Source organism: Ranitomeya imitator, chromosome 6 (assembly GCF_032444005.1).
Source record: "Ranitomeya imitator isolate aRanImi1 chromosome 6, aRanImi1.pri, whole genome shotgun sequence".
Lineage (NCBI taxonomy): Eukaryota > Metazoa > Chordata > Amphibia > Anura > Dendrobatidae > Ranitomeya > Ranitomeya imitator.
In genome coordinates, this window is record NC_091287.1 from 537,426,660 (window position 1) to 537,453,267 (window position 26,608).

Below are 26,608 nucleotides of genomic sequence, written 5' to 3' on the forward strand. Positions count from 1 at the left end.
GGAATCATCATTGTCCATATACTACGGGGACATGCATATTCTAGAATACCCGATGCGTTAGAATCGGGCCACAATCTAGTATATATATAATTGTCTAAGCGTTTTTCCGTCTGTCTGTCTTTCTTTCTGTCTGTCTGTCTGTCTGTCCTGGAAATCCCGGCTCTCTGATTGGTCGAGGCCTGGCGGCCTCGACCAATCAATCAGAGACCGGCACAGCATCGACGTAGAAATCCCGCATCTCTGATTGGTCGAGGCCTGCGGCCTCGACCAATCAGCAACGGGCACAGCGACGATGATGTCATAATGGTTGCCATTGCGACGATGATGTCATAAAGGTTGCCTCGACCAATCAGCGACGGGCACAGTCTGCCGCGAATTCTGGAATCGTCATTGTCCATATACTACGGGGACATGCATATTCTAGGATACCCAATGCGTTAGAATCAGGCCACAATCTAGTATATATATATATATATATAGTATACAAATGTTACAAAATGAGAACAAAACAATACAGTATATACAGTTACATAAAATACAAAGGAATAACGAAAGAGAAGTACTAAACCTGATGTCGCAGGAAAGTACTCCGATGAGGAAAACACAGTACTCTCACAAAGTTCTGTGTCTTCCCTAACTCAGATTTTTATTAGATCAACGTTACGCCAACACACCACACCTTGGTGAGCTCATATGGGAGCTAGTTGTGGGATGTGCTAGGTGTTTTAGCAGAATTATTAGATCCCCAACTTTCAGGATATCTTTTCCCCTGGAGGTCCCAGGCAGTAGATACCCAATTTTATCTTTCTATAGAGATGAAGCATAACATGGATAGCATCATCCACCTGCAGATCAATAATAAGTTAGAGGGGTTAGAATGGCCTTACGGTAATGTGAGTGATAAAAAATAAAATAGAAAATACCGTATATACTAGAGTATAAGCCGAGGTTTTCAACCCATTTTTTAAGGCTAAAAGTGCCCCTCTCGGCTTATACTCAAGTCATTGTCCCAGGGGGTCGGCGGGGGAGGGGAGCGGCGGCTGTCACATCATACTCGCCTGCTCCTGATTCAGTCCTTCTCAGATGGTCTCTGGCGCCTGCAGCTCTTCCTGTGTTCAGCGGTCACGTGGTACCGCTCATTAAAGTAATGAATATGGACACGATTCCACTCCCATAGGGGTGGAGCGTATATTTGTTACTTTAATGAGCGGTATCAGTGACCGCTAAACACAGGAACAAGCTGCTGGCACCAGAAACTATCGCATCGGAGAAGCAAGGACCGCGCCAGGAGAGGGTGAGCGTGACTGGGGAGGGTGAGCCATGCGATATTCACCTGTCCCCGTTCCACCGCCGCGCTCCGTCTTCCGCGTCCTCTGGCTGTGACATTCAGGTCAGAGGGCGCGATGACATGTTTAGTGCGCGCCCTCTGCCTGAGCAGTCACTGCAGAGAGCCGGAAGACACAGCGGCACACGGTGGTGGAACGGGTACAGGTTAATATCGCAAAGGGCGCCTGAGAGGTGAGTGTCATTTTTTTTTTTTTTTTAAATCGCAGAAGCAGCATATGGGGCATAATATGCTATGGAGCATCTTATGGGACCATCGACCTTTGTGCAGCATTATATGGGGCATAATATTCTATGGAGCATCATTAACCTTTTATGGAGCATTATTTGGGGCGTATTTTGTATGGAATATCTTATGGAGCCCATCATAAACTTTATGGAGAATTATATGGGGCTCCTGATTCAATATGGATATTCAAAAACACTTAACCTACTGATGTCTCAATCAATTTTACTTTTATTGGTACCTATTTTAATTTTGAAATTTACCAGTAGCTGCTGCATTTCCCACCCTAGGCTTATACTTGAATCAAACCACAGCTTGCATGATTTCTTCCAGGTATGTTTGACTCGGAAATGCTGCGGCGTTTCAGAGAGAGAGCCTACTTTCAAAAGCAGAATAAAGAAAAAAAAAATATACCAGCTCACCTGTCGGCATGTGTTGTGGGGAAGCACGGATAACGTGTAGTCATCACGTGAGCAAGCACACCCAACCACTGGGGACCGAGCAGCACAGGGGTGTCGCCCTGTGTGTGTGTACAGGGATAAACCGGTCAGTCAAAGGCAGCAAGAAGCCACCGGGGACCCGCCTGTTCGATTAGTCTCCAGCGGTGGCTTTTGAAAGTAATCCAAAAAAGAGAAAAAAGCCGGATTACTTACCGGTAATGCCCTTTTAATGAGCCACGACAGCACCCACAATGAGAGAGGGATCCGCCCATAGGAACAGGAAACCTACAGAGATAAAAGGGCGGTCCCCCTCTCCTCCTCAGTTGGTTTCCTGTTCCTATCGGAAATCCTGGATAACCTACAGCAAGAGGTGGTTGGAGCACCTCCATCATACCTGACCCATGCACCCGCCTGTTCGGTCTCCTGGTGAGCGGCAGGGGCTGCGGCGTCAGCAGTAGCGTCGGGGGAGCCACTGTATCCAGCCTCCCCCCCTCGTCTGATTACGTTCCCGGCAGGTTCCGGGCGCTAAGCCCGGCCTATGGTGAGGAGGACGCAGGAGCGGCGCTTCTAGGGGCCGGCGGCAGCAGCATCTCCGGGCTGCTCGGCCCTGCTTGAACCGGAAGTGGTAAAAGCACCTGGAGCGCGGAAATCACCGCCTATTTAAAATGGAGCCGGGACTCAGAGCGATTGTGCTCGAAATGTCGTCCCCAACGCATGAGGAGCATCCACCAGCGGTGGAGCAGGTGAGCGCTGGTAAAGACAGCAGCGCTAAGGGCTCAAAGTCCAGAGCAGGAAAGAAGAGTGGTCGCCCTGTTATGGAGTCTGACACTCATGTTAGAAGGAGTAGAGAATCAGATCTACTTAGAAGCCGCACAGCGTCCCCTCCTCCAAGACCGGTACAATGAATGCTTCACTGGGTGAGTGTATTTAATCCTCTACCTATAAGCTGATCCCTTCCTTCTCTCCCCTCTCCCCATAGGCTAAAAGGACCAGTAAAACGAAACATAAAGAATGTGCCCTGTGTATACAACCCTTGCCGGATTCATATCCAAAGAGGTTGTGTCAAGATTGCATACAGCAAACCCTAAAGGATGAGGCTGCAGTTACCACCACTAACATCAGGGCCATAATTAGGCAGGAGATCCAGTCTCCAGGATCGAAAACCCAGAAAAAACAAGGGAGTAAAAGCCGTCCCCTTCCTTCTAGTTCAGAGTCAGAAGAGGGGTTAATCCGGTCCTCTAACACCTCGGAATCATCATCTGGTTCTTCTGAGGATGAGAGCGGAGCATGCTTTCCGCTGGACAGCATAAATAACCTTATAAAATCAGTAAGGAATACCATGGGTTGTCCAGACACTAAGGGGGTCAGATCGGCCCAGGAAATTATGTTCGCAGACAAAAAACGGCGAACTTTCCCAGTTGTCTCCGCCGTGAAAGATCTTGTAAAAAAAGAATGGGACAAACAGGGGAAAGGGTTCCTCCCCTCCTCTTCAAAAAGGCGTTACCCCTTCAGTGACGAAGAGTTAGAGATTTGGTCCAAAGTGCCAAAAGTGGATGTGGCGGTGGCATCCACCTTAAAACAATCGTCCCTCCCTGTGGAAGATGCAGGAATCTTACTCTCGACCCATTAGACCGCAAGACTGAAGCTCTTCTTAAAAGGTCATGGGAAACAAATACAGGGGCCTTTAAACCCGCCATATCGGGTACTTGCACAGCTAAGTCACTATTGGTATGGATAGACCAGCTGGAGCAGCAGATTAAGGGTAGAGTGGCAAGAGAAAAAATCTTGCAAGCAATTCCTTTAATTAAAAGCGCTACGGCATTCTTAACAGATGCTTCAGTGGACTCCTTGCGGCTGGCAGCAAGATCAGCGGGCCTTGTCAATGCAGCCCGACGTGCCCTTTGGTTAAAGGGATGGAAAGGCGATGCACAATCTAAATCAAGATTATGTACAATCCCGTGCCAGGGTGAGTTCCTGTTTGGGAAGGTTCTTGATAACCTCCTTAATAAAGCAGGAGAAAGAAGGAAGGGATTCCCTAAACAGTTTCTTCCTTCTTATAGGAGAGCGTTTAGGAGGCGGCCATTTAATAGGAGAAGGCCGTACCAGCCGCAAAGAGAGCGTTGGGAAACGAAGGAGAAACCGAAAGGTGCCTTATTCGGTAATCCAGAAACATCTAAACGTGGCAGATGCCATCAATGATGAAATTCCGGTGGGTGGAAGACTGAAGTATTTTTTACCATCAATGGAAACATATAACTTCAAATCGGTGGATTCTCCGCCTAGTAAAATCCGGATTAAAATTAGAATTCTTTAAATTCCCACAGGATACTTTCATTGTCACATCACTGAAAGCGCCGGAACAGCAAAAAGCGCTTCAATTAGAAATTCTAAGCCTTTTGGCTAAGAATGTTCTCGTAGAAGTTCCAAAAAATCAGGAAGGGAGGGGATTTTATTCCCCTTTATTTCTGGTTCCAAAACCAGATGGTACTTTTCGTACTATAATTAATCTAAAAAGACTAAATTCCTTTCTGTACAATCATACGTTTAAAATGGAATCAATAAGGTCTACGATTAAACTTTTGTTTCCTAGGTGCTTTATGGCAGGTCTAGATTTGAAGGATGCGTACTACCATCTTCCCATTTATGCGGAGCATCAACAGTACCTCAGAGTGGCGGTAGTCCTACAAGGCCGGATCCGTCACTTTCAATTTACAGCCATGCCGTTCGGCCTGTCCATGGCTCCTCGGGTTTTCACAAAAGTTATGCTCGAGGTGATGGCTTATTTGCGTCATCAGGAGACGCTAATTGTACCTTATCTAGATGATTTTTTAATAATTGGAGATTCAGCCTCTCCGTGTAAAGAGCGATTGACTAATACTATTTCATCGTTACAGGCTTTGGGTTGGATAGTGAACTTCAAAAAGTCCAGACTACATCCGGAAACCAGTCAGTCCTTCCTAGGACTAGTTTTGGACTCTGTAAGTCAAAAATGCTTTTTACCAGAATCCAAAAAATTAACAATAATTTCAAAAATCACTATGGCGAGGGCAAAACCTCAAATGTCCCTTAGAGATGCCATGTCTCTCTTGGGCTCACTTTCCTCCTGCATTCCTGCCGTACAATGGGCTCAATACCATACCAGAGCCCTACAGCACCAGACACTCCATGCGCAATCTCTTTGCCATGGTCATTTAAATACGAAAATTACTCTATCTAAAGATGTGCTGGAGTCACTTCACCGGTGGTTAAATAGAACCCATTTGTCCAGAGGAGTCTCATGGTCAATAACACCCTCTAAATTAGTCACTACTGACGCAGGGCCAGAAGGGTGGGGGGCCCATCTGGATAAGTATGTAGCTCAAGGTCGCTGGAATTCATCAGAGATCCAGCAGTCCTCCAACTGGAAAGAATTGAACGCAGTCCATTATGCCTTAAATTTTTTCCTTCCCCAGCTCTGAGGATCTCATATCAAAATCGCCACACGCTACGCCAGGGAGAATGGACCCTCAACCCTCAAATATTCAAAAACATAGTGGACATGTGGGGTCTTCCGCAGATAGATTTATTTGCAACCAGGAACAACAGACAGGTACGAGCATTCGCTTCCTTGAATGTGGCAGACAATCCAGACATGATAGACTCGCTCCAGTATCCGTGGAATTACAATCTGGCATATGCTTTCCCACCAATGATGCTAATCCCATTAGTCATCAAAAAGATAAGGGAGGAGAAAGCAAGAGTAATATTGATAGCACCTTTTTGGCCAAAGAGGCCCTGGTTCTCCTGTCTTCAAGCGATGTCAGTCTGCGATCCCTGGATTCTGCCAATGACACCAGACCTACTGTCTCAGGGTCCATTCTACCATCCACAAGTAAAGGGCCTCCACCTCACGGCGTGGAACTTAAGAGGCAGATTCTAACATTAAGAGGGTTCTCACAAGAATTGATTAATACTTTACTGTTAAGTAGGAAGAGATCCACGACTCTTATATATAGCAGAGTATGGAGGAAATTTCTCAACTTTCATACGGAACCCTTCTCTAACAAGGTTCATATTAGAGCCATCCTTGAATTTTTACAAAAAGGTCATGAGATGGGATTATCTGTTAATACCTTGAGAGTTCAAGTGTCTGCCTTAGGAGCCCTCTATAGTGCTAACATAGCGGGTAATAGATGGATAGCAAGATTTGTTAGGGCATGTGAACGATGTACTCCGGTTCATGACCCACGTCTACCACCCTGGGACTTGAATCTAGTTCTAGACGCCTTAACTGGACCTCCCTTTGAGCCCTTAGATTCTATTCCTCTAAAAAATGTCACATACAAGGTAGCTTTATAGATAGCCTTAACATCGGCCAGACGAGTAGGAGACATCCAAGCCCTCTCCATAGACCCTCCATTCTTAATGACATATCAGGACAGGGTGGTTCTCAAGCCAGATCCATCATATCTCCCTAAAGTAGCGACAAAATACCATAGATCTCAGGAAATTTTCCTACCTTCCTTTTTTGATAATCCACTAAATCCAGAGGAAGAGAAACTGCATATGTTATTCGTTAAAAGAGCAGTCCTAAGCTACATACAGAGAACCCAGTCCTGCAGACAGAGTAGGGCTCTGTTTGTATCTTTTCAGGGTCACCGAAAAGGCCACGAGGTCACAATAGCTACCTTGTCCCGGTGGATCAGAGAGGCTATCCATCTTGCATACTTGTCAAAGGGCAAAGATCCTCCAGAGGGAGTAAAGGCGCATTCAGCTCGAGCCGTATCATCCTCATGGGCGGAGAATAAAGACATCTCCATCGAGCTCATATGTAAGGCTGCAACCTGGTCGTCGCCTTCAACTTTCTATAGACATTATAGACTTGATCTATCTTCTGCATCTGACTTGGCATTCGGGAGAGCCGTCCTTAGTACGGTGATCCCACCCAGGTGAAGGTTCTCTGAAAATCTCTCATTGTGGGTGCTGTTGTGGCGAAGGGTAAAAAGCCGGATTACTTACCGGTAATGCACTTTTAGACCTAATAATATCTAATAGACCTGACAGAATAACAAATCTGCAGGTGGTCGGGCATCTAGGAAATAGCGACCACAATATTGTGCAGTTTCACCTGTCTTTCACTAGGGGGACTTGTCAGGGAGTCACAAAAACACTGAACTTTAGGAAGGCAAAGTTTGACCAGCTTAGAGATGCCCTTAATCTGGTAGACTGGGACAATATCCTCAGAAATAAGAATACAGATAATAAATGGGAAATGTTTAAGAACATCCTAAATAGGCAGTGTAAGCGGTTTATACCTTGTGGGAATAAAAAGACTAGAAATAGGAAAAACCCAATGTGGCTAAACAAAGAAGTAAGACAGGCAATTAACAGTAAAAAGAAAGCATTTGCACTACTAAAGCAGGATGGCACCATTGAAGCTCTAAAAAACTATAGGGAGAAAAATACTTTATCTAAAAAACTAATTAAAGCTGCCAAAAAGGAAACAGAGCAGCACATTGCTAAGGAGAGTAAAACTAATCCCAAACTGTTCTTCAACTATATCAATAGTAAAAGAATAAAAACTGAAAATGTAGGCCCCTTAAAAAATAGTGAGGAAAGAATGGTTGTAGATGACGAGGAAAAAGCTAACATATTAAACCCCTTCTTCTCCACGGTATTCACGGTGGAAAATTAAATGCTAGGTGAAATCCCAAGAAACAATGAAAACCCTATATTAAGGGTCACCAATCTAACCCAAGAAGAGGTGCGAAACCGGCTAAATAAGATTAAAATAGATAAATCTCCGGGTCCGGATGGCATACACCCACGAGTACTAAGAGAACTAAGTAATGTAATAGATAAACCATTATTTCTTATTTTTAGGGACTCTATAGCGACAGGGTCTGTTCCGCAGGACTGGCGCATAGCAAATGTGGTGCCAATATTCAAAAAGGGCTCTAAAAGTGAACCTGGAAATTATAGGCCAGTAAGTCTAACCTCTATTGTTGGTAAAATATTTGAAGGGTTTCTGAGGGATGTTATTCTGGATTATCTCAATGAGAATAACTGTTTAACTCCATATCAGCATGGGTTTATGAGAAATCGCTCCTGTCAAACCAATCTAATCAGTTTTTATGAAGAGGTAAGCTATAGGCTGGACCACGGTGAGTCATTGGACGTGGTATATCTCGATTTTTCCAAAGCGTTTGATACCGTGCCGCACAAGAGGTTGGTACACAAAATGAGAATGCTTGGTCTGGGGGAAAATGTGTGTAAATGGGTTAGTAACTGGCTTAGTGATAGAAAGCAGAGGGTGGTTATAAATGGTATAGTCTCTAACTGGGTCGCTGTGACCAGTGGGGTACCGCAGGGGTCAGTATTGGGACCTGTTCTCTTCAACATATTCATTAATGATCTGGTAGAAGGTTTACACAGTAAAATATCGATATTTGCAGATGATACAAAACTATGTAAAGCAGTTAATACAAGAGAAGATAGTATTCTGCTACAGATGGATCTGGATAAGTTGGAAACTTGGGCTGAAAGGTGGCAGATGAGGTTTAACAATGATAAATGTAAGGTTATACACATGGGAAGAAGGAATCAATATCACCATTACACACTGAATGGGAAACCACTGGGTAAATCTGACAGGGAGAAGGACTTGGGGATCCTAGTTAATGATAAACTTACCTGGAGCAGCCAGTGCCAGGCAGCAGCTGCCAAGGCAAACAGGATCATGGGGTGCATTAAAAGAGGTCTGGATACACATGATGAGAGCATTATACTGCCTCTGTACAAATCGCTAGTTAGACCGCACATGGAGTACTGTGTCCAGTTTTGGGCACCGGTGCTCAGGAAGGATATCATGGAACTAGAGAGAGTACAAAGGAGGGCAACAAAATTAATAAAGGGGATGGGAGAACTACAATACCCAGATAGATTAGCGAATTTAGGATTATTTAGTCTAGAAAAAAGACGACTGAGGGGCGATCTAATAACCATGTATAAGTATATAAGGGGACAATACAAATATCTCGCTGAGGATCTGTTTATACCAAGGAAGGTGACGGGCACAAGGGGGCATTCTTTGCGTCTGGAGGAGAAAAGGTTTTTCCACCAACATAGAAGAGGATTCTTTACTGTTAGGGCAGTGAGAGTCTGGAATTGCTTGCCTGAGGAGGTGGTGATGGCGAACTCAGTCGAGGGGTTCAAGAGAGGCCTGGATGTCTTCCTGGAGCAGAACAATATTGTATCATACAATTAGGTTCTGTAGAAGGACGTAGATCTGGGGATTTATTATGATGGAATATAGGCTGAACTGGATGGACAAATGTCTTTTTTCAGCCTTACTAACTATGTTACTATGTTAATGCCCTTTTAATGAGCCACGACAGCACCCTGTTACTTCCCACCCTAATAGTTATTAACACAAGATATTCTCATGGGTGAATATAGATAACATACAAACAAATTGTGGATATATTTATACTAATTTAACAACGGCGGTTCCTCTTGTACTCTGAAAAACAACTGAGGAGGAGAGGGGGACCGCCCTTTTATCTCTGTAGGTTTCCTGTTCCTATGGGCGGATCCCTCTCTCATTGTGGGTGCTGTCGTGGCTCATTAAAAGGGCATTACCGGTAAGTAATCCGGCTTTTTTCTCTTTTTTGGATTACTTTCAAAAGCCACCGCTGGAGACTAATCGAACAGGCGGGTCCCCGGTGGCTTCTTGCTGCCTTTGACTGACCGGTTTATCCCTGTACACACACACAGGGCGACACCCCTGTGCTGCTCGGTCCCCAGTGGTTGGGTGTGCCACCATGCCCGTATCGGCCTCTAAGCCTAGATATACACTGTGCAGAATTATTAGGCAAGTTGTATTTTGATCATATGATACTTTTTATACATGTTGTCCTACTCCAAGCTGTTCAGGCCTGAGAGCCAACTACCAATTAAGTAAATCAGGTTATGTGCATCTCTGTAATGAGGAGGGGTGTTGTCTAATGAAGGTGTGCTTAATTATTAGGAAACTTCCTTTTCTTTGGCAAAATGGGTCAGAAGAGAGATTTGACGGCTCTGAAAAGTCCAAAATTGTGAGATGTCTTGCAGAGGGATGCAGCAGTCTTGAAATTGCCAAACTTTTGAAGCGTGATCACCGAACAATCAAGCATTTCATGGCAAATAGCCAACAGGGTCGCAAGAAGCGTGTTGGGCAAAAAAGGTACAAAATAACTGTCCATGAATTGAGGAAAATCAAGCGTGAAGCTGCCAAGATGCCATTTGCCACCAGTTTTGCCATATTTCAGAGCTGCAACGTTACTGGAGTAACAAAAAGCACAAGGTGTGCGATACTCAGGGACATGGCCAAGGGAAGGAAGGCTGAAAAACGACCACCTTTGAAGAAGAAACATAAGATAAAACGTCAAGACTGGGCCAAGAGATAATCTTAAGACTGACTGTTCAAAGGTTTTATGGACTGATGAAATGAGAGTGACTCTTGATGGGCCAGATGGATGGGCCAGAGGCTGGATCAGTAAAGGGCAGAGAGCTCCACTCCGACTCAGACGCCAGCAAGGTGGAGGTGGGGACTGGTATGTGCTGGGATCATCAAAGATGAACTTGTGGGACCTTTTCGGGTTGAGCATGGAGTGAAGCTCAACTCCCAGACCTACTGCCAGTTTCTGGAAGACAACTTCAAGCAGTGGTAGGGGAAGAAGTCGGTATCGTTCAAGAAAAACATGATTTTCATGCAGGACAATGCTCCACCACATGCCTCCTACTACTTCACAGTGTGGCTGGCCAGTAAAGATCTCAAAGAAGAAAAAATAATGACATGGCCCCTTGTTCACCTGATCTGAACCCCATAGAGAACCTGTGGTCCCTCATAAAATGTGAGATCTACAGGGAGGGAAAGCAGTCCACCTCTCGGAACAGTGTCTGGAGGCTGTGGTGGCTGCTGCACGCAATGTTCATCGTAAACAGATCAAGGAACTGACAGACTCTATGGATGGAGGCTGCTGGGTGTCGTCATAAAGAAAGTTGGCTGTATTGGTCATTCCTTTATGGGGGTTTTGTTTTTGCATGTCAGAAATGTTTATTTCTAAATTTTGTGCAGTTATATTGGTTTACCTGGTGAAAATAAGCAAGTGAGATGGGAATATATTTGTTTTTTATTAAGTTGCCTAATAATTCTGCACAGTAATAGTTACCTGCACAAAGAGATATCCTCCTAAGATGGCGGAATCTAAAAAAAAAAAAAAACCCACACCAACTTCCAAAAATATTAAGCTTTGATATTTGAGTCTTTTGGGTTGATTGAGAACATAGTTGTTGATCAATAGTAAAAATAATCCTCTAAAATACAACTTGCCTAATAATTCTGCACACAGTGTAGATAATTCCAGCACCGTGTGTTGAATCTCTTGTGAGACTATGATAACATTTCTTTCCTTCTAATAAATTGTCTCGATACTTTCTGAGATCTCCGTAGGAATTTGCTAATGTTTTTTTGGCAGTGTGCCTTCAAGTCTATTAGGAAAATCTGTGCTGCTTTGCTCACTGTCCCTAGAAATATGGTAATCTGAGATACTTCTCTTCCTGACCATGTCATATCAGGAGAGAGCGCTTAGAAAGCTGCTTTCACCTCTACAAGGAATGAACGTTCTGTGAACTCTGGTGTACTGACTGCACAGTCACCGTAGAAATAGCAGAGCAGGGATAACTGCTTCTATGGATTGACATGTTTGTGAACAATTACGATTTCTCTTTTGCTCCAGAATCCATGGTACAGTTAATTTTTTTGTCTGTAGGGTAACTTTATTTATGACTTCCAGAGGGAGAAGGAGACTGACTAGAAAACTTAGAAAGGACTATTTTTTACCTGCCAATAGGGGAAGAAGCCTGGGAATTTACTTGGAACATTTGCTTCCAGCAGGGCCGGACCACGTGAGAGGATCGGAGCACAGAGCATGACACTCACATCAGAGCTGGAGCCGAGGGTCATTGGCATCTCACATCCATTGCTCTCGCATCTGGTGTTATACCCTTGTGTGATTCCAGCCTTAGTTGCAATATCAAGAAAACTTAATACTTTACACACACGGCAGGTAGACAATGTCTCGTGGACCATGAAGATGAAGCTGCGCTCTCCATAGTGCTATGGTCTGCTCCAATGTGACCACATTAGCTATATTTTGCTTCTATGGGAAAAGTGTGCACAGAAAATTTAGCGTAGCTGCAAGAAAAATGGACATGTTGGGAATTTGAAGCACGCACCGCAGGTCAGTTTACACTGCATAAAAAAGCCCAGTGGGCAGGAGATTTTTATACGGTAAATCCATCCACATTGATGAACCATAAGGCTACTTTCACACCAGCGTCGGTATGGGCCCGTCGCAGTGCGTCGGGCCGACGTACCGACGCATGCTGTGAAATAAAATCACAACGGGGGCAGTGAATGCAGTTTTACAACGCATCCACTGCTCCATTGTAAGGTGCGGGAAGGAGGGGGCGGAGTTCCGGCCGAGCATGCGCGGTCGGAAAAAGCGGAACCGACGGACAAAAAAAATATTGCATGCAACGTTTTTTTGTCCCGACGGACTGCAAAAACACGATGCATCCATCGCACGACTGATGCAACGTGTGGCAATCCGTCGCAATTCGTCGCTATTGAAAGTCTATGGAGAAAAAACGCATCCTGCGGGCAACTTTGCAGGATGTGTTTTTTTCTCCAAAACGACGCATTGCGCCGGAGGCCTAACGACGCTAGTGTGAAAGTTGCCTTAGACTCTGTTTTTTTTGATGCAACAAAAATATGTAGCGCCAAAAACACACCAATATCTGAGAAGCGGGCAGCGTTTTGGACACCGCGGACATGTGCTGCGTCCAAAGTGCTGCCTAAGGCTATGTGCACATGTTGCTGATTTCTGTGCAGAGTTTTTGAAAAATCCACAGGTAAAACTGCGTTTTACCACGGATTTGTAGCGTTTTTTTGTGGAGATTTCACCCGCGTTTTACCACTTGTGGATTCCTATTGAGGAACAGGTGTAAAATGCTGCAGAATCCGCACAAAGAATTGACATGCTGCAGAAAATGCAACGCAGCGTTTCAGCGCGGTATTTTCCGCACCATGTGCACTGCGGATTTGGTTTTCCATAGGTTTACATGATACTGTACAACGCATGGAAAACTGCTGCGAATCCGCAACGTGTGCACATAGCCTAATACTGAACATCTGTCCCCGCTTAATTGTAAAGTGCTGCGGAATATGTTGGCGCTATATAAATAAAAATTATTATTATTATCTACACATACCCTTAAAGTGAACCTGACCGCTGATATCTGCTGGGTGACCCATGGGCAGCATGTGTCCAGCACTGGCTGTACGATCTAAGCCAGGTATGTTTGTCTCTGAAACGCTGCGGCATCACAGAGAAAAACATGTCTGACTTCTCCCCTCCGGCTGCTAATGACTGGTGTGTACTCGCACGCAGGAAGAAACGTGTCCCTCAGTGGGAGCGGATAGGGAGAAGCCACCAGGGACCCGCCTGTCTGACTAGTCACCCGTGTGGCCTTGGTTCTCAGCGGCTTTTAGGGTAAGTTCACACAGGACTTTTTTGCTGCGTATTTTTGCTGCGCTTTTTATTCCAATTTTCAGCTGCTTTTTACAGTACCAGCAAAGCCTATGAGATTTCAGAAATCTCATGCACACACATTGGTTTTTTGTTTGATCAGAATTTTGTGCTTTGCTGCGTTTTTTTGACATAGGGCATGTCACTTCTTTCAGCGTTTTTGCTGCATTTTTTTTCACCCATTGACCTGAATGGGTGTTGAAAAAAAAACGCAGCAAAAACGCAGGTATCATTATTTGCTGCGTTTTTGCTGCTGAAAATCCAAGGACATTAGCCTGGAAAAAGAGAGAAAAAAAACCGCACCAAATACGCACCAAAAAATGCACCAAAAACGCACCTAAATTAGCATAAAAAACGCAGCAAAAAAGTCCTGCGTGAACTTCCTCTTAAAGTGTGTTTTCCCTGAAAGGCAGCAGCATTTCAGAGTCAAACATACCTTTCTGGAATCATACAGCCACTGTCTGATACATGCGACCTGTGGAACGAGCAGCATGCGTCAGCCATCAGATTCCCTTTAAGATCCCATAGGTGCCATTTATGTCACATGGCTGACTATTATCCTTATCCCTTCGAGGAGAACTGTAACTCCCAGCATGTACAGAATCTCCTATGGCATGCTGGGAGTTTTAGTTCACCACAGGAGTGGTGATTTTCTTTTGAGTAACAGTATGTTTCCACAGTCAGTAAATGCTGTGGATTGGACGCTGTGTACAGCCGCAGCGTCCAGATGTTACAGCATAGTGGAGGGGATTTTATGAAATCTCGTCTGCACTATGCGTGCGAATACGCATCCGTGGCCCTGTGTTTCCGGACATGCGGCGCGTCTTTTTAGATCGCAGCATGTCCGTTTACCTTGCAGCGACGCTCCGTTGCCTCAAGGTAAATCACAGGGCCTTATGTATGTGGTGCGGAGATTCCGGATGTGTGCAATGAACACATCCAGAATCACCGCGCGTTCAGAAGGGGATGGCGCTTTGGGCAAAGCGGGTTTTCCACTCCGTCCAAAGCGCCGTAAATCCAGACAGTGGACACGCACCCTTAGTGGCATTGGAGCAGAGTGGACACAGCTTTTTTTTTTTTCTTCTGAATTCTATTTATGCTTGCCTTTTAGCAGCTTCTTTTTTCCTAGGTACAACTTTGGGGCTTTCTGTGATCCAGCTCAGGACACTCACATTAAGATTATCAGCAGCTCCTAAATCTTTTCTGTCCCTGCCGCCTCGCTGGACGAGAGGAAGTGGGCGGCCCGGCGGTCCGATGTCCTGATCACTGGCTGCAGTAAGTGGCAGGGTTGGAGCAGCACAGAAGAGCAGAGCGCACCTCTCCCCGTCCCCCCGCCAGTCTCTGTTACGGTAGATACGGTTGGGGATCTTGCTAAGTTGTATATATACAGCTGCCAGAAGGACAAGGAGCACCGGAACTTACTGGAGCATACATTTACAATTTCTTGGTTGGAAAGAAACTGGCATCCTAATGGGTGCTGTATTTATAACTGTCAGGGAGGGAGAAACACTGGCTAGAAATTAACTGTGAACTATGTATAGATATATAGCTGTCTGAAGGGGAATGAGACTGGGAACTTACTGGACACTTTAATTTACAGCTGTCAAAGAAGGATGGAGACTGATTAGGGAACTTACTGTGTTACTTACTGCCAGAGGGAGAAGAAGATGGATTCAGAAGCTGGAATTATATTCACAACTGCCAAAGGGGAAAGGAACAGGCAATTTATTCCTACTATAGTCAAAACTGCCAGAGGAAAAAAATACAGACAGGGAATTTTCCCAGAGCTATATGTAAAGCTGCCAGAAGGGGAAGGAGTCTATGTATGGAATTTACTGGAGACCAATATTTTATTTATAAGCTCGTGACGGAAAGATTGACTTTCAGAGAGTGGAGAGGATATGGATTGGAAGAATGTATTGAGGACTACATGTAAAGCGGCCAAGAGGTTGAGGAGCTTGGTACAGAAGTGGTCTAAATTGTTGGTACCCCTCGTTTAATGACAGAAAACCCCACAATGGTCACAGAAATAACTTGAATCTCACAAAAGTAATAATAAATAAAAGATCTATGAAAATGAACAAATGAAAGTCAGACTTTGCTTTTCATCCATGCTTCCACAGAATTAAAAAAAATAAATAAATAAAACTCATGAAATAGGCCTGGACAGAAATGATGGTACCCCTGAAAGTAATGTGACAAAAGGGACATGATAAATTGCGGTGTGTCCACTAACTACCATCACAGGGGTCTACAATCCTGGAATCAGTGGGTGGCCGGTATATAGGGCTACAGATACTCACTGTGCTGTGTGGTGACATGGTGAGTATCACACTCAGCATGGACCAGAGGAAGCGAAGGAAAGAGTTGTCTCAGGAGATTAGAAAGAAAATTACAGACAAACATGTTAAAGGTAAAAATTATAAGACCATCTCCAAGCAGCTTGATGTTCCTGTGACTACAGCTGCACATATTATTCAGAAATGTAAGATCCATGGGACTGTAGCCGACCTCCCTGGACGTGGCCGCAGGAGGAACATTGATGACAAATCAAAGAGACGGATAATACGAATGGTAACAAAAGAGCCCAGAAAAACGTCTAAACAGATTAAAGGTGAACTTCAACCTCAAGGAACATCAGTGTCAGATCGCACCATCCGTCGAGGGCAGCACGGTGGCTCAGTGGTTAGCTCTGCAGCCTTGCAGCGCTGGAGTCCTGGATTCAGTTCCCACCAAGAAAAACATCTGCAAAGAGTTTGTATGTTCTCCCCGTGTTTGCATGGGTTTCCTCCGGGTACATACTGATAGGGAATTTAGATTGTGAGCCCCATCGGTGACAGCGATGATGATGTGTACAACTGTAAAGCGCTGCGGAATATGTTAGCGTTATATAAAAATAAAGATTAGTATTATAAATATAAAGATTATTGTTGTATGAGCCAAAGTGGACTTCATGTGAGACGACCAAGGAGGACACCAGCGTTGAAAAAATATCATAAAAAAGCCAGACTGGAATTTGCCAAACTACATGTTGACTAGTCACAAAGCTGGGAGAATGTCCTATGCACAGATGAGACAAAAATGGAACTTTTTGGCAAGGCACATCAGCTCTATGTTCACAGACGAAAAAAATGAAGCATATCGAGAAAAGAACACTGTCCCTACTGTGAAACATGGAGGAGGCTCTGTTATGTTCTGGGGCTGCCTTGCTGCATCCGGCACAGGGTGTCAAGGATCTGTGCAGGGTACAATAAAATCTCAAGACTATCAAGGGATTCTAGAGAGAAATGTGCTGCCCAGTGTCAGAAAGCGTGGTCTCAGTCGCAGGAGATGGGTCTTACAACCGGATAATGACCGAAAATACACAGCTAAAAACACCCCAAGAATGGCTAAGAGGAAAACAGGACTATTCTGAAGTGGCCTTCTATGAGCCCTGACCTAAATCCTATTGAGCATCTTTAGAAAGAGATGAAACATGCCATCTGGAAAAGGCAACCTTCATACACGAGAAAACTGGAACAGTTTGCTCTTGAGGACTGGCCAAAATACCTGTGGACAGGAGCAGAAGTCTCATTGACCATTACAGGAATCTATCTATATATATAATTGTCTAAGGGTTTTTCTGTCTGTCTGTCCTGGAAATCCCGCGTCTCTGATTGGTCGAGGCCTGGCAGCCTCGACCAATCAGCAACGGGCACAGCGACGATGATGTCATAAAGGACGTAGAAATCCCACGTTTCTGATTCAGCGACGGGCACAGTATCGACGTAGATGTCATAATGGTTGCCATGGCGACGATGATGTCATAAAGGTTGCCTCGACCAATCAGCGACGGGCACAGTCTGCCGCGAATTTTGGAATCATCATTGTCCATATACTACAGGGACATGCATGTTCTAGAATACCCGATGCGTTAGAATCGGGCCACAATCTAGTATATATATAATTGTCTAAGGGTTTTCCGTCTGTCTGTCTTTCTGTCTGTCTTTCTGTCTGTCCAGGAAATCCTGCGTCTCTGATTGGTCGAGGCCGCCAGGCCTCGACCAATCGGCAACGGGCACAGCGACTATGATGTCATAATGGTTGCCATGGCGACAATGATGTCATAAAGGTTGCCTCGACCAATCAGCGACGGGCACAGTCTGCCGCGAATTCTGGAATCATCATTGTCCATATACTACGGGGACATGCATATTCTAGAATACCCGATGCGTTAGAATCGGGTCACAATCTAGTGTACTATAAGTATATAAGGGGACAATACAAATATCTCTCCAAGGATCTGTTTATACCAAGGAAGGTGACGGTCACAAGGGGGCATTCTCTGCGTCTGGAGGAGAGAACGTTTCTCCACCAACATAGAAGAGGATTCTTTACTGTTAGGGCAGTGAGAATCTGGAATTTCTTGCCTAAGGAGGTGTGATGGCGAGCTCAGTCAAGGGGTTCAAAACAGGCCTGGACGTCTTCCTGGAGCAGAACAATATTGTATCTTACAGTTATTAGGTTCTTTAGAAGGACGTAGATCTGGGGATTTATTCTGATGGAATACAGGCTGAACTAGATGCACAAATGTCTTTTTTCGGCCTTGCTAACTATATTACTATGTTGGATTGCAGTGATTGCCTCAAAAGGTTGTTCAACAAAATATTAAGTTAAGGGTTCCATCATTTCTGTCCAAGCCTATTTCATGAGTGTTATTTTTTTTTAAAATTTCTGTGGAAGCATGTGTGCAGAAACCTGGTCAATGGGTGCTCTCGTCCGCTCGCCCGCCTGCCTTTAGCAAGACTGCATGGACCAGGGCTCATACCACTGAACGCCCGAGCTCTCGCCCTGTGGGAGGGTCACTAGACAGACAACGCAGGGTTAGGGTAAAACAGTGTGGCAATACTTTATTAAACCACAACACACAATAGCAAACAGAACAGTCCCAGCAATTACCCCCAAGAGGGTGCACATTACAGGGTCTCACCCTTCCGCTGACTCACCGGGATGATAGATGATACGTCAGAGCTCCCACGATCGCTATTTCACCTGTGATACACACAGAGAAGAGGTAATAAGTGTAGGGAGATGACTGAGAACAGTCCATAGAGTCCATACAAGGTCCAAACCCAGTTGACATGAGAGTCACCACCTGGCTTGTCCGACCATCTCCATGGAACGAGGTGACCAGCGAGTCCCAAACCTGGCTTTCTCCAAACATTTCCATGGTTCAGCGATGCTCAATGGATCACATCTGTATCCTTCCAACCAGAGCTGAAAACCCCTAGCTTGCTTCCTATCGAATCATAGATCCGTGTCCCTCGTGATGGTGCCATGATGAATTGGCTGCAGTCCTGTCTCTCGTCCATTGGGTGTTTTGCAGAATGTCCGGCTGGTAGCTCAGTGTTACTAGTGATGAGATCTGTGAGTCTTTTTATACCCGAGTCATGTAAGCTATTTTTAAAATTACTCAGTGTCCTTCTGTCCCCCTCACAGCCTTTCCCTATCGACTTTCCAAGTCAACCAGCTTGTTCCAGAATACAATACACAATTAGCATTTCAGCACACAATAAACAAAGATAAACACACAATATGTATTACAGACTTACACAGTATGTTAAATGGTATATCAGTTTGCAAGTCTCTTCTTGACTCACCAGAAAAAAGCACTTAAATCTACAAGCCAATATACAGATAAAAAGTCAATTCTTCTTGGTTTTGAAAAACATAGTCGTCTTGGTAATTAAGATATAATCTGGTTTCTTCACAGCATGGTTGAAAAGCAATGTCTGACTTTCATTTGTTCATTTTCATATATTTGTTATTTATTATTATTTTTGTCAGATTCAAGTTATTTCTGTGGAAGCATGTGTGCATTAACCAAGGGGTACTAATCATTTTTGACCACGTGTGTAACTTACTGGGGTCTATATTTATAACTTCCATAACATCCTACAGGATATTCATGACTTGGTAGAGAGGGAAAATGACATACTGGAAATTCACCGTGGGCAATATGTAGATCTGCCAGAAAGGGAAGGAGGCTGAGAACTTGCGTAGGCCTTTATTTGCAGCTGTCAGTGGAAGATGGAGACTGATTGTGGAACTCTTTATTGAAAAAATATTCAGCTGCTATAAAATATTCCGCTGCTATAGGGGAAGTAAAAAGGCAATTTTATGGGTACTTTATTTGTAACTGCCACTGGGTGAAGGAGACTGACTGACTATTTACTATGTCCTATACATACTGCTGCCAGGAGGGTGAGGAGACTGATTAAGCAACTTACTAGAGACTATATTTACTGTTACCAAACCTGAAAGGAGATTTGATGGTGATGATGTAGCACAAGAGGGAGTGATAAACCTATAGATTACATGTAATAGAATTTGACTATTTTCAGGCAGAGAACCAAAAAATGGATTTTGCGACACAGCCCATCAGTCTGGCCGCAGGGGCCCAGAAAGACAGTGGTGCTGAGGGGAATGAAAGTATGTGAATAAGGATGGACTAGTTGCTGCCGTTTGCTGCTTTCCACTGGTTCGTAAGGATCCAGAACAAGAGTCCTCCCGGTAGTAATAAATCAGATTTTCCCAGTGGATTTTCAAAAAACACACCGTATTAATATTTATTTTTCCTTTGGGGTAAAAGTCCTTAAACAATATTTTTGAGTAGTATTCCCTGTTCAGGTTTTCCTGGGTAATGACTGGTAAATTCTAGTTACTGCCATGTTAAGCCTTAAGACCTGAAAATAATTGGTATCCACTCTGTCAAGTTAGATTATTGATTATGTCCCACAGGATGTGATGTCCGCCTTTTATTGATCAAAATGACGCCCTTTTTACCCCGTGGTATTAGCCTGTCATTTTGTTTCCAAGGGTAACATTTACCTGAAGATAAACCGATGTCACTGCAGCTATAAAGTTATTGCTTACTGATCTATTTTTTTTTTATTTCCAGAACTTGTATTGTTTGTAGTTGGAGCGATTGTCATATTTAATGGTCCCATTAATAGTTTAATTTAGTGATGTGATATATTCATTCCTAGCTGCCCGCAGGTAAAATGTAGCACGTTTTGACAGTAAACCCCTTATATAAAAAGATTAAATATATACCGTATATATATATATATATATATAAACACACACACATGCACACGCCTCTTTAAATTTTTCACTCTTTGTTTCATTGCAGCCATTTGGTAAATTCAAAAAAAGTTCATTTTTTTTCTCATTAATGCGCACTCTGCACCCCCATCTTGACAGAAAAAAACAGAAATGTAGAAATTTTTGCAAATTTATTAAAAATGAAAAACTGAAATCTCACATGGTCATAAGTCCTCAGCCCCTTTGCTCAGTAATGAGTAGAAGCACCGTTTTGCGCTAGTACAGCCATGAGTCTTCTTGGGAATGATGCCACAAGTTTTTCACTCCTGGATTTGGGGATCCTCGGCCATTCCTCCTTGCAGATCCTCTCCAGTTCCGTCAAGTTGGATGGTGAAGGTTGGTGGACGCCATTTTCAGGTCTCTCCAGAGATGCTCAGTTGGGTTTAGGTCAGGGCTCTGGCTGGGCCAGTCAGGAATAGTCAGAGTTGTTCTGAAGCCGCTCCTTTGTTATTTTAGCTGTGTGCTTAGGGTCATTGTCTTGTTGGAAGGTGAACCTTCGGCCAAGTCTGAGGTCCAGAGCACTCTGGAAGAGGTTTTCATCCAGGATATCTCTGTACTTGGCCGCATTCATGTTTCCTTCAATGACAACCATTCATCCTGTCCCTGCAGCTAAAAAACATCACAGCATGATGCTGCCACCACCATGTTTCACTGTTGGGATTGTATTGGGCAGGTGATGAGCAGTGCCTGGTTTTCTCCACACATGCCGCTAAGACTTATCACTAAAAAGGTCTATCTTCATCTCATCAGACCAGAGAATCTTATTTCTCATAATCTGGGAGTCCTTCATGTGTTTTTTTAGCAACCTCTATACGGGCTTTCATATGTCTTGCACTGAGGAGAGGCTTCCGTCTGGCCACTCTGCCATAAAGGTCTGACTGGTGGAGGCTGCAGTGATAGTTGACTTTGTGGAACTTTCTCCCATCTCTCTACTGCATCTCTGGAGCTCAGCCACAGTGATCTTGAGGTTCTTCTTTACCTCTCTCACCAAGGCTCTTCTCCCACGATTGCTCAGTTTGGCTGGACGGCCAGGTCTAGGAAGACTTCTGCTGGTCCCAAACTTCTTCCATTTAAGGATTATGGAGGCCACTGTGCTCTTAGGAACCTTGAGTACTGCAGAAATTCTGTTGTAACCTTGGCCAGATCTGTGCCTTGCCACAATTCTGTCTCTGAGCTCCTTGGCCAGTTCCTTTGACCTCATGATCCTCATTTGGTCTGACATGCACTGTGAGCTGTGAGGTCTTATATAGACAGGTGTGCGCCTTCCCAAATCAAGTCCTATCAGTTTAATTAAACGCAGCTGGACTCCAATGAAGAAGTAGAACCATCTCAAGGAGGATCACAAGGAAATGGACAGCATGTGACTTACATATGAGTGTCTGAGCAAAGGGACTGAATACTTATGACCATGTGATATTTCAGTTTTTCTTTTTTATTAAATTTGCAAAAAATTCTACATTTCTTTTTTCAAGATGGTGTACTGAGTGTACATTAATGTGAAAAAGAATGAACTATTTTGAATTTACCAAATGGCTGCAATGAAACAGGGGGAACATTTTAAAGGGGTCTGAATACTTTCCGTACCCACTGTAAATAGGAAAAACAATTAAAGCAAGTTTAGAATCGCAGCACCATGAACGCCATTTGCTCCCCCTCCCCCCAAAGAAAAACAAAAGGCAAATTATGGCGGAATTGCATTTTTGTAGTTTAACATTTTATCTCCGTACAATATGTGGTAAAATGAATCATTTCATCCAAAACTACGAGCCCTGATCTCACATCATGCCGTCTGTCTGGGATCACATGAAGAGACAGACGGATCTGCACAAGTGACATCCACAGAAGATCTGGGGTCAGTTCTCCAAGATGTTTGGAACAACCTCTTGCTGAGTTCCATCAAAAACTACAAGTAACCGAGAAATGATGGAGGCGACGGGCGGTCACCAAGTATCGATGGGATTTAGAATTCCGTATTGTTCCTTCATTTTACATTTTGATAAACACGTCTATTTTTTGGGAACATTCCTCCTCTGCAGAAGTTTTCCCACAGCTGCCTAACACTTTTGCACAGCCCTTGTATGTTCATTCTCTAGGTCGCCTGCTTTCCTGTGCTCTTTTCTAACAATGTCTAATGAGTTGGACCTGTGCGATGGGCTTTGTGCGCGTGCTATAACGACGGAGCACGGTAGCTGTAACTTAATTAAGTGGCATGGTAACTGTGCTACAGAGAGGCTCCGGACTAGAGATTCTGCATCCTTCCCACAGGGAGAAGGAATCTCATTACACCTCAATGATACAAGCTGTTCCTGCTACACGGACAGTATTGTATCTACTAACATTCTCCGTAAAGAAGAAAAGGCAAAAAAAAGCACAGCTACCATAGCATAGACATACAGAACGGCAATAAATCAAAAAGTGGGTTGGATTTATACTTAACTGTGCCTGCCATGTGAGAGTAAGCAGTCATGTGTGTTCACAAGGAGGAACACTGTTTCCAGCCTAAATAGGACTTGTGTCATGGTATTCCATCAGTGATTGAAGCCAATGCATCAAAGGACCAGTGCGCGTCAGGGTTGACCGTGGCATCTAAATCCTCCTTTATAAACTTAGGGTGAAAGGACAAAATTGTTGTACCTGCAGCCACCACTAGAAGGAGCCCACTTACTAGTATAACTCATGCTTCCACTAGTCGTGACTGTAGTCGGATCGAATTTTTTTTTTTTTTTTTTTAATTATTTTAAAGGAGATTTCCATAATTTTAGAAAACCTGCTCTGGTGTACAGAGTGGTATAAAATAAAGAATTAATCCATTACTTATCGCTTAAAATCCTCGAGTTTTGTTAACTGACCACTGCGGTCAATCACTGTCTTCAGCAGTCACACACTGCAACACTTACTGCTTGCGCTAAGCTAATGCTTCCGAGATTAGGCACTCGATGCGCTGTCAGGGGAAGTAAAGAGGTCTGTTTACTTCATTAGAGTATATGAAAGGCATAATCTGGCTGCATCTACTTCCGCATCTGGAGGTGAATGTTGCCGGTGGTCCTCAGGAGTCATCCACAGATGTCTACTGGCTCACTCGCTTGCACAAACAGCCTATGTTACTACGCACCTGTCCTTTTTATTGGCACCAGTGCATGATACCTGCCACTCACGCATCCAAGCCTGCCGATATGTAGACGTGACGACATCGCCACTGCTCATCTCCTGATGTGCAAGTAGGCAGAGACAGATTGCCCCTTTAAAGACCAGAGTAAATTACAAAGTTTAAAAAAGTTATGGAAAACGTTTAACCCTTGAATTGCAATACTGAGCCCGTTTATGATCTTCCAACCTCAATAGATACCTAATTCTTTTTTTTTTTTCTTTATTTCGCAGGCATCTGGACCATCACAAGCTGTGGGAATCCAATGAGTTTGCAGTTTCTTGTTTTAAGATTATCATGTACTCTATTCAGGTGAGTGATGTTATTCCTCTTTTTAGGCCGGCTTGAAACCATTTCACGGTCTGTCAGATTTCCTGTCTGACGCAAACATTCCTGAAATGCGCAGCGTGGAGTGATTTTCTGTACTTTTTATACAGTATTTATGTGCAAATTTGGCTTTGTTTTAGCCAAAAAGTACAACTTTTTTGGACTAAAAGGTCACAGAAATAAAGAGCTTTTTTTTTTTTATTTTGTGCAAAATTCAAGAACCACTTGCGCCATTTTAATTATTTTGGTCAAAATGTCAGTGAATACCACAAGACAAAGAAAAAAAAAATTGCAAATGATGAATTTGTCTGAGTGAGTCGCCTCTTGGCCTGGGTGAGTCGCCTCTTGGCCTGGGTGAGCCGCCTCTTGGCCTGGGTGAGCCGCCTCTTGGACTGGGTGAGCCACCTCTTGGCCTGAGTGAGTCGCCTCTTGGCCTGAGTGAGTCGCCTCTTGGCCTGAATGAGTCGTCTCTTGGACTGGGTGAGCCACCTCTTGGCCTGGGTGAGCCACCTCTTGGACTGGGTGAGCCACCTCTTGGCCTGAGTGAGTCGCCTCTTGGCCTGAGTGAGTCGCCTCTTGGCCTGAATGAGTCGCCTCTTGGCCTGAGTGAGTCGTCTCTTGGCCTGGGTGAGCCACCTCTTGGCTTGAGTGAGTCGCCTCTTGGCCTGAGTGAGTCGCCTCTTGGCCTGAGTGAGTCGCCTCTTGGCCTGAGTGAGTCGCCTCTTGGCCTGAGTGAGCCGCCTCTTGGCCTGAGTGAGTCGTCTCTTGGACTGGGTGAGCCGCCTCTTGGCCTGGGTGAGCCGCCTCTTGGCCTGGGTGAGCCGCCTCTTGGCCTGAGTGAGCCGCCTCTTGGCCTGTGAGAGCCGCCTCTTGGCCTGAGTGAGCCGCCTCCCCTTGGCCTGAGTGAGCCGCCGCCCCTTGGCCTGAGTGAGCCGCCGCCCCTTGGCCTGAGTGAGGTCGCCTGCCTCTTGGCCTGAGTGGGTCGCCTGCCTCTTGGCCTGAGTGAGCCGCCGCCCCTTGGCCTGAGTGAGGTCGCCTGCCTCTTGGCCTGAGTGAGGTCGCCTGCCTCTTGGCCTGAGTGAGGTCGCCTGCCTCTTGGCCTGAGTGAGGTCGCCTGCCTCTTGGCCTGAGTGAGGTCGCCTGCCTCTTGGCCTGAGTGAGGTCGCCTGCCTCTTGGCCTGAGTGAGGTCGCCTGCCTCTTGGCCTGAGTGGGTCGCCTGCCTCTTGGCCTGAGTGGGTCGCCTGCCTCTTGGCCTGAGTGGGTCGCCTGCCTCTTGGCCTGAGTGGGTCGCCTGCCTCTTGGCCTGAGCAAGCCAGAATTTCCCCCCCCCCCTTTTTTTTCCTCTATAGGCAAACATAAGGTTCTAGAATTATTATTAGTATTGTTGTGTGGACCGTGTACGATCCTGCTGGTAATGACGCAGATAACGCTGTATTCTCTGTGTATTGCAGGCGCAGTACTCTCATCATGTGATCCAGCAGATCCTCGGCCACCTGGATTCACATAAGAGGGATTCTCCTCGGATACGAGCCGGAATCGTGCAGGTTCTCCTGGAGGCCGTAGCTATTGCTGCAAAAGGGTCTATTGGTAAGAAGATGGGCGAGTGATCTTACAGTGCTGTCATCTGTCACTATCACACAAGCATTACAGCTGCGCGGTATTCTGTCGTCACACTGTGATACCGCACAAATGGTGACCCTCTTTTTCTTCTTTCTATCTCAACTCTAGAGAACTTCTGTGTAATAGGATACAAAGAATATTAACTCCATAGTGACTGGGCCAATTTGGTTCTTAATGACCGAGCCAATTTTTACAGTTCTGGCCACTGTCCCTTTATGAGGTTATAGCTCTAGAACAAATCCGTGATTCTGAGATTGTTTTTTCGTGACATATTGTACTTCATGTTAGTGGTAACATTTCTTCGATATAACTTGCGCTTATTTATGAAAAAAACTGAAATTTTGCTAAATTTTTTACAAATCTCAAACTTTTATTTTATGTGCCCTTAAATCAGAGTGGTGTCACAAAAAATAGTTAATAAATAACATTTCCCACACGTCACCTTTATATCAACACAGTTTTGGAAACATATATATTTTTTTTTGTTGGGAAGTTATAAGGGTTAAAAGTTGACCATTGATTTCTAATTTTTCAAACAAAATTTACAAAACCATTTTTTTTTAGGAGCCACCTGACATTTGAAGTGAGTTTTGGGGGTCAATATAATAGAAAATACCCAAAAGTGACACCATTCTAAAAACTGCACCCCTCAAGGTGGTCAAAATCACATTCAAGAAGTTTATTAACCCTTCAGGTGCTTCACGAGGACTAAAGCAATGTGGAAGGAAAAAAATGAACATTTTACTT

The 26,608-nt window shown here is 44.5% G+C and overlaps 1 protein-coding gene across 1 annotated transcript in view; it reads left to right on the forward strand.

Moving 5' to 3' along the window:
* The window catches only part of EFR3A (EFR3 homolog A), a 176,867-nt gene that overhangs the window by 83,111 nt on the left and 67,148 nt on the right, over positions 1-26,608 (forward strand). Inside the window, exons 9-10 of the mRNA XM_069731930.1 lie at positions 24,147-24,225; positions 25,693-25,828. Of these exons, the coding sequence (XP_069588031.1) occupies positions 24,147-24,225; positions 25,693-25,828 (215 nt within the window). The remainder of the gene's footprint in view (positions 1-24,146; positions 24,226-25,692; positions 25,829-26,608) is intronic.